This window comes from Prorops nasuta, unplaced genomic scaffold, assembly GCF_024137725.1.
Source record: "Prorops nasuta isolate Cenicafe-Biocafe unplaced genomic scaffold, Cenicafe_Pnas_1.2 PNAS00053, whole genome shotgun sequence".
In the NCBI taxonomy this organism is placed as follows: Eukaryota; Metazoa; Arthropoda; class Insecta; order Hymenoptera; family Bethylidae; genus Prorops; species Prorops nasuta.
Window position 1 is genome coordinate 576,001 of NW_027116850.1, and position 6,964 is coordinate 582,964.

A 6,964-nucleotide genomic window follows, 5' to 3' on the forward strand; every position below is an offset into this window, starting at 1 on the left:
CTTATAATTGCACAACACTATTAAAAAATTTTAACCAGAATTTTAAATTTATTTAGAAATTAATAATAATTAATAAAATCTTAAATAAATTTAAATTGTTTGTATAAAAATAATAAAAGCTAATTAAATTTATTTAAATTTTATAAAACGCGGCACAATTTTATTAATATTATAAAATAAATAGCTCATATGTGATGAAAATAAAACATTAAATTATTTTTAATCGCGACTAATTTAAACTAAATGTCAGTACTCAGTGGTTACGAAAAACCACAACGCGGGATCCACTGACGACCGGTACGCGGATAATTGATAACTGAGTTGATGTACCCGCTACGCGAGAGGGCTATGCGGAACAGGTATCGCTTATTGTGGGCGGGTTAATTAGCAATCGCACCTGATTGGTTGCAATTTGAGATATTCCGCAAATCAGTTGCGACTGCTATCGGTATGAGTAGGATCTCTTTCACCAACTTTTAAAATGATTATTTTGCCAAGTACGGATTGACCATTTTTTCGAAAATACTTATGCTAATACATTGCAATGTTAACAATTTTATATCATATGGCAAATTTAGCGTTTTAAAAGCCAGTGAAAAAGAATCTTAACGAGTAGTACCTGTCCCGGATGGTATTTTTTTGAAGCGCGAGTTTCAGTTTATCTATCAAATTTCCGCGTATGAGTTGTCAGTAAATCGCGCTGTTTCTTTTTATAATCACTGACATTTATTTCGCATTAGTCGCGATTAAAAATAATGTAGTGTTTTATTTTCATCAAATACGTGCTATTTTATTATTATGTTAATAAAATTTTACCGCTCTTTAATAAATCTATGTAAATTTAATTAAAATAAATTATTTTGTTACAGTTTAATTAATTTTAAGTAAATTTTCATTCATTATTATTGATTTTATATAATACAATAATTTAATGGAATACTGTATGTGATGAAAATAAAAGCTTTCATTTGTAAAAGAAGTGTAATAATTAGAAAACTCGTAAAAATTGTCAGTGGGCAGCACACGCGTGTGCGTGTTTAGTGTTTGCACGATTAAAAGTAGAAGACTCAAGGACTCTCTTAACCCGTAATTCTCATTATTTTTTTTTGAAGTTAAATGAACTATAAAATGAACTTACTACAGTTTAATAAAATAATATTTGTTATATATTAGACGGTCTTATTCTAAAATGAATGCGCGTTTAAAAATTCCACGCCATGTAGTGACATTTAAAAAATTCGTGTCGCGTAGTGCCGTTTAAAAATAATTCTTTTGTAAGTGAATATCGTCATTATATATGCTGTTTTGCAATTAATTTACAATAAAAAATGTAGTTAATAAATATTTTAAAACATCTGCATGTTATAATAAATGATGTTCTGTTAAACAAATGTCTGCATTTATACTATTTATAGTTCCCGCTTACATCTGACGTGTATAACGAAATTTACCGAGCTCAGACGAAGTTTTTTATAAGTTTTTTTAATAGTGTATAGACACTGTGGAAAATTGATCGCCGTCTTTGAAATTCGTAGAGAAAGTACGAAGTGAAGTTAACTGAAAGGTCGCCGAATCAATTTCCTATGGTGTATGTAGTGCACAGTGGGAAATCAGTGGAAAATTGAATCGTGTGTGGTTCAGCTAGCTTCACTCTGTAATTTAACATGGAAAATGATTACTATACACTATAGCTGAAAGCACACACGATTCAATTTATAGTTGTAGTATGTATATACATACGAACGAAGCAAGCGAGTGAGTTAGGTGCGCGAAGTAAAAGCGCTGGTCTTTTTAATGCGATTCCTAAAAGCATCGAAAAATTATGGGAAAGCCATACCTGGCGATTACTGTAAAACCCGGGCTTCCTCTGCTTTCATTTTTTACCGCTTGGAGCGCTTCAACTATGTCAGATGAAGTCAGATCCCAGTAGAGTCCCTCTCAGATTATAACGCGGTTCCTAAATGCATCGAGTGCAGGACTGCGTTCCGAGTGGTTCCGAAACCCAAGTATGCGCGCTTCTAGGAATATATTTTTTTTAATTATCATTCAACTTTGTTAAAATATATTTACGTAACGTTCATTTATTAATAAAATATTAGAATTTTCTTACATTGACATTATAAGTTGTGAATTATATTTTTTGTCTTTTTGTTTTTAATACAGATATGTAAAAGTTATTCGCGTCCAAAACTTGTGGCCACTGTTCTTTCACAATCTTACTTTCTTTTTATTGACTTTTTAATCTTCCCTAGTTGTTAAAAAATACCGTGTCGTTGTGTTGATAAATAATATAACAGTGAGGTGGTATTTGAAATTTATCATAGAATATTTTTTGTTTTCAAATAAACTCTTGCAACGTCTCGTTCGATGGAATGACTGAAAATGACTCTGTGGAGTCTGAAGTCGTAAGAATAGATTCGATCGAAGTTTGGGAAATCACAGGGGAGACCGGAAGTGGCACATCATCTTGATTATTCGAATATTTGCTGGTTGGAAGCGCGAAGGAAAGGCCAAGGACGGGCTTAAGATTAAAAATTAAATTGATTAGATATTTCCTCGAAGCGAAAAGAAAAAACAATATTCAAAGGACACAGTAAGCATTTGTTGTTAGTGCAGCTGAGAAAAATAGACGCTACAAAGAAATATATGAGGAAAAAGTGACAAATGATAGATAATATTATATTTAAAATTTAAAAAAGGAATAGAAAAGCGTCTCACTGTGAAATTAACGTCGTGTTTAAAAGTTCTGTGGCAATCTCCAGCGTTATCTTCATGAGGAAATTTAAGTGTTCGGTTGACCTGCTCCACGTGACGATTTTTTTCTTGAGATCGAAAGTCTCGATCGATCGTTCGCCTGATTAGTTTGATCTCCTTCAAAGCCTCCAGTGAGGACACGAGATTAGCTTTGCGAATTCTTTCATACGTCTCTCGTTCTTTCTCGATCTCCAATTTTTTTTCTTCAATAATTAGTTGCCTCTTGCGTTTTTCTATGTAAACACCCCAGGCCCTGTGACGCTGAATCATCAGGAACAATACTTCGCCATCCATACTTAGAGGATTTATTCCAGTGTGCTCTAAATATTTACCGATTTCTATCCACACCTGATCTATCTTCAGCCTCAAATATAACTCCACGTAGATCAAAGTTATCTAAATCCAACGATTTCCTCATAATAAATTACCATTTATAAAATGTCTGACAATTATCTCGAAATAATTAATAAATTAAATGAATTGATTTAAAAACGAAATATACATGAAGAATTTCAATTATGTTAGAGTGATAAATCTTCGATAAGATATAACATGCGTGTTTAAATGGATTTTCTAAAACGTTATAGTCCTCTAAACAAAACACTATTGGATTTCTTGGTCAGAATGAAAAGGAACAATAGACCGTACCTTGTCCTCGAGAGGCAAATCCTTCATTGTCACTTTGTAACGCTCTTTGGCAATGTCGTGCTTATCATCGTCGCGTCTCAAAATTTTCACGATACTAAAAATTTTGGCTCTGGCTGAACCGATCATATCCGCCAAAGCTGGACTGTGATTGGACGTAATTTTATCGTGGTACGTGTCCATCCACTGTTGGGTCCCAATTTGTGGTAGTTCAGCATCGGATTCTTGAAAAATTGTAATTAGTACATTAGGAATTATCATGTAATTTTCATTTCTACTACTTAATCTCCTTTATTACATAAAAACTTAGTTTCTTCCATAAATCATTGTACGAGCAATAATTTTACCTGCGACGAGGTCATCGGTGGGCTCTGTGACGCCCACTCTGAGTTCCTCGTCTCTCCAGATTCGGCAGAGTAACGATAACAGGCCCTTTGTCTTATCCGAGCTTCTCCAAGAGCACAGATAATGCCCACAGAAGGCAGAGTCGCATATATCAGTCAAGGTACCTAGGAAAATCACGCGAACTAAAAAACTGGAAGCTTCGATGATATCCAGCATTACGTAAATCCCTCCACTTTCGAAAAAATTGCGTAGATTCATTGGACAACGTGCTATACATTCCCATATAAAAGAACCAATTGCCAGCAATAATCTATATTACCTCGTCAAAAAAGGAGAAAGAAATAGAGGAGATTAAAGAGAAATTTGGAAAAAAACAAATTATTTTCCTATACCGTTGGTCGACTTTGCACTCGTTTGGTTTCCGCTTGAGGCACCTTAGAAGAAGAGACATGACAATCCTTATGCTGCGCTCGCCATACAGTTGCTGAAGGTACGGTTGACCCTTGGTTAGAGATTCCATGGCCATCAGCAAAAACGTCACGATTCTCTGGTGCTGCATTGTAATGACGTCACAATCAAGAATGCGATGAACGATCTCTGCAAAATTTTTAATTAATCTCTATCGATTCTCAATATATATATATATATAAAAAAGTCAGCTTACTCAACAACGTTATCATCATTCCGTATTCTCGGAAATTTTGCAATAAAATCGAATTTTCTTTTGTCGTCATCGAACAAACTGTCCTCGCACAGATCAATAATAATCTGGCATCGAATTCTTTGGTCAGAACCCATTCGATGATGAGTAATAATCTATATTTTTTATTATACGAATTTTTTCACTGTTATCAAGAAAATATCTTTCCAAGATGCTGCATTGAATTCTTCGACTACCTTAAGGTTCCGTTGTGATCAATGAATTCCTTTGGAATCTTCGGAACTAACGTCGTCAGGGTGTACAAGGCGTATTCGAATACGTGCCAGAACTGATGAACGCTCCAAGCTGTACCTATATCCTTCAAGTTTGGATTTACGAGCTTCAGCAATGCCGGCATGACTTGCCTATTTACCATAATCTAATCCATATGCTTTCATCAATCAATTGTTCAATTGATTTGAAGGATAGATAATGAAATATTTCTTACGAAATCGCAAGCGTCGATTTTCGCCAAGTACGATAATAGGATAACGAGAATTTTTTTGAAGGTTAAATCTTCGTTGGAGCTGTCGAGTCTGATCTCGGAAGCCCAGGTTTCGGGGGACCGGAACTCCGTAGCGTTGAAAAGTATAGCAATATCGTCAGCCAGACCACATGTAACGAGGTCCCATTTGGGAATGGCGATTTGTCCAGCCAGAATCGTCACGGCTATCTCGTTTCGTATTCTTTTATTCCAATTACCATATTGACCTTGACGAGAATATTTCTGGAAAGCACATCGCAGTCCCCTAAAATATTATTTCCACCTCATAAGCTTCTCTAGTGAGTTTCACTGATTTTTCAAGACTTTTTAATTTATTTTTTTTTATAGAAACCACATGGCACATCGCAAGAGAGGTGGACCATCCTTAAGAAATTCCGGAAGTTCATTCGGTGGTAGAATCGAGTACATCAGAGTGCTCAGAGTATCGACTATAGAGAGCATGGTGTATCCGTCATAATTATTGACGATTTCTATCGTATTCGTTGTCACCGGTGGATCCTTGCAAACTGCGCCAGTGGCAAAATCTAAATCCATCCTCGACAGTAATGTATTCAGAATGTTTTCCCGAAGCATTTTGTGGCCTGAAAGAATTTTTCCATTTTTTATATTATTTATTTTTATGTAAAAAATTGATAATTATTACAGCAGATTTTGGAAACGGATGCAAGCAGATATACGATTTGCAGAACTGTGGGATAGATGTCTGGATACGATCCTTCCAATAAATGGGCGACTATCTTTGGTAAAATTGTGGATTCCATGGCGCTTTTGCAGCATTCTAAATTCACTTGGTTCTTACGAGCAGGCTTCTCTCCCGTTAATAGAACTCGAAGGGCTTCTAAAACCTTTAACATCGCCTCCTCGATTGGCGTTAGGGTTAAAATGTAACCTAAACCTATAAAGTACTCCCGCATTGTCAATTCTAAGTGTAGAATTTCAGATGATTTTTCCAATAATGGTCGTTTCGCACACAAATCTAACATTTTGTACAAATTATTTCTGTACGTTGAATTTCTTTTCGATCGAGTTGCTAAAAATTCCATTAGCTTAATTACTATTGGCAACTGCTTCACCAACTAAATAATCTTAAGGATTTTCTTCCATTCTTTAAGAGTAATCTGGTGAATGCAGAATGTTATTTAAAGGATACGTAACCTTCGCTCGATGAACAAAGAAATTTGTTTAACAGTTCTTGAAACTCGGAAAAACCATCGTTCGATGGTTTAGCTAAAAATACTTCCAATTCGTATATAATCGCCTCAGTATCATCATCAGCCATTTCGTTATTTATCGTTATGAATTCAGTGTCACTGCTTTTTAATCAAACACACATTGTCATCAATATTTTAATCAGCTATTATTTATCATTGTCGAACAACTTCATTCGTTCAAGTCACCATTGAAGGTTGCAAATGTAGATCCCTGCAGCAAGACTGCAAGCATTGAAGTCTCGAAGTGAGAGAGACGGTAATTATTCATATAAACAAAATAATGATTATATTGCATACAATACACAATAATCGATCCAATAATTTTCATAAAATAATTAATAGATATTATTAAAATTCATGGAGAATTAATTAATTTTTTACCAAATATTCTAAAAAAACCTTGGAATGTTATGAAAGTTCTACATTCGGTACAGTGGTGCCCTCTAAGTCCAAAAGCGGTTTCTTTTCTACTAACAGATGGCACTTCGATGCGCGCGCCTCATATAACTTCGCTCGAAGGTATGCAGGCTTCAACAATCTTTTTCATATCTTCTTTTTAGAAAATTCCAATTAACTAAAAAGGTTTTAAAAATTAGAGGAAAATCTTGGAAAATAATAGAAGATGCGAGTAAAGGAGTTTTCCCAGAAGAATGTGTAAATATTAAGGAAATTTTTAAGCGTACTTGGGGTGAGCGTTCGATCGCGGTTTTCTCGTGTACGGGATAAGATTGTGTGCGTTGCATGCGTGTTGCGTGTATCTGCGCGTGTGTAAATAAGATTCTGTAGTAGTCGGGACGCCGTCGA

The 6,964-nt window shown here is 35.0% G+C and overlaps 1 protein-coding gene across 1 annotated transcript; it reads right to left on the bottom strand.

Annotated features, from left to right (window-relative positions):
• Window positions 1-2,150: 2,150 nt before the first annotated feature.
• Window positions 2,151-6,944, bottom strand: LOC136784331 (cilia- and flagella-associated protein 69-like). The gene is made up of 12 exons (XM_066744905.1): window positions 6,844-6,944; window positions 6,100-6,734; window positions 5,593-6,025; window positions 5,281-5,530; window positions 4,893-5,193; window positions 4,642-4,823; window positions 4,409-4,560; window positions 4,137-4,341; window positions 3,747-4,054; window positions 3,403-3,623; window positions 2,719-3,150; window positions 2,151-2,521 (listed from the first exon to the last, which is right to left on the bottom strand). Exons 2-12 carry the CDS (start codon window positions 6,226-6,228, stop codon window positions 2,339-2,341), a joined length of 2,796 nt encoding a protein of 931 aa, XP_066601002.1. The 5' UTR covers window positions 6,229-6,734; window positions 6,844-6,944; the 3' UTR covers window positions 2,151-2,338.
• Between the last annotated feature and the right edge of the window lie 20 nt (window positions 6,945-6,964).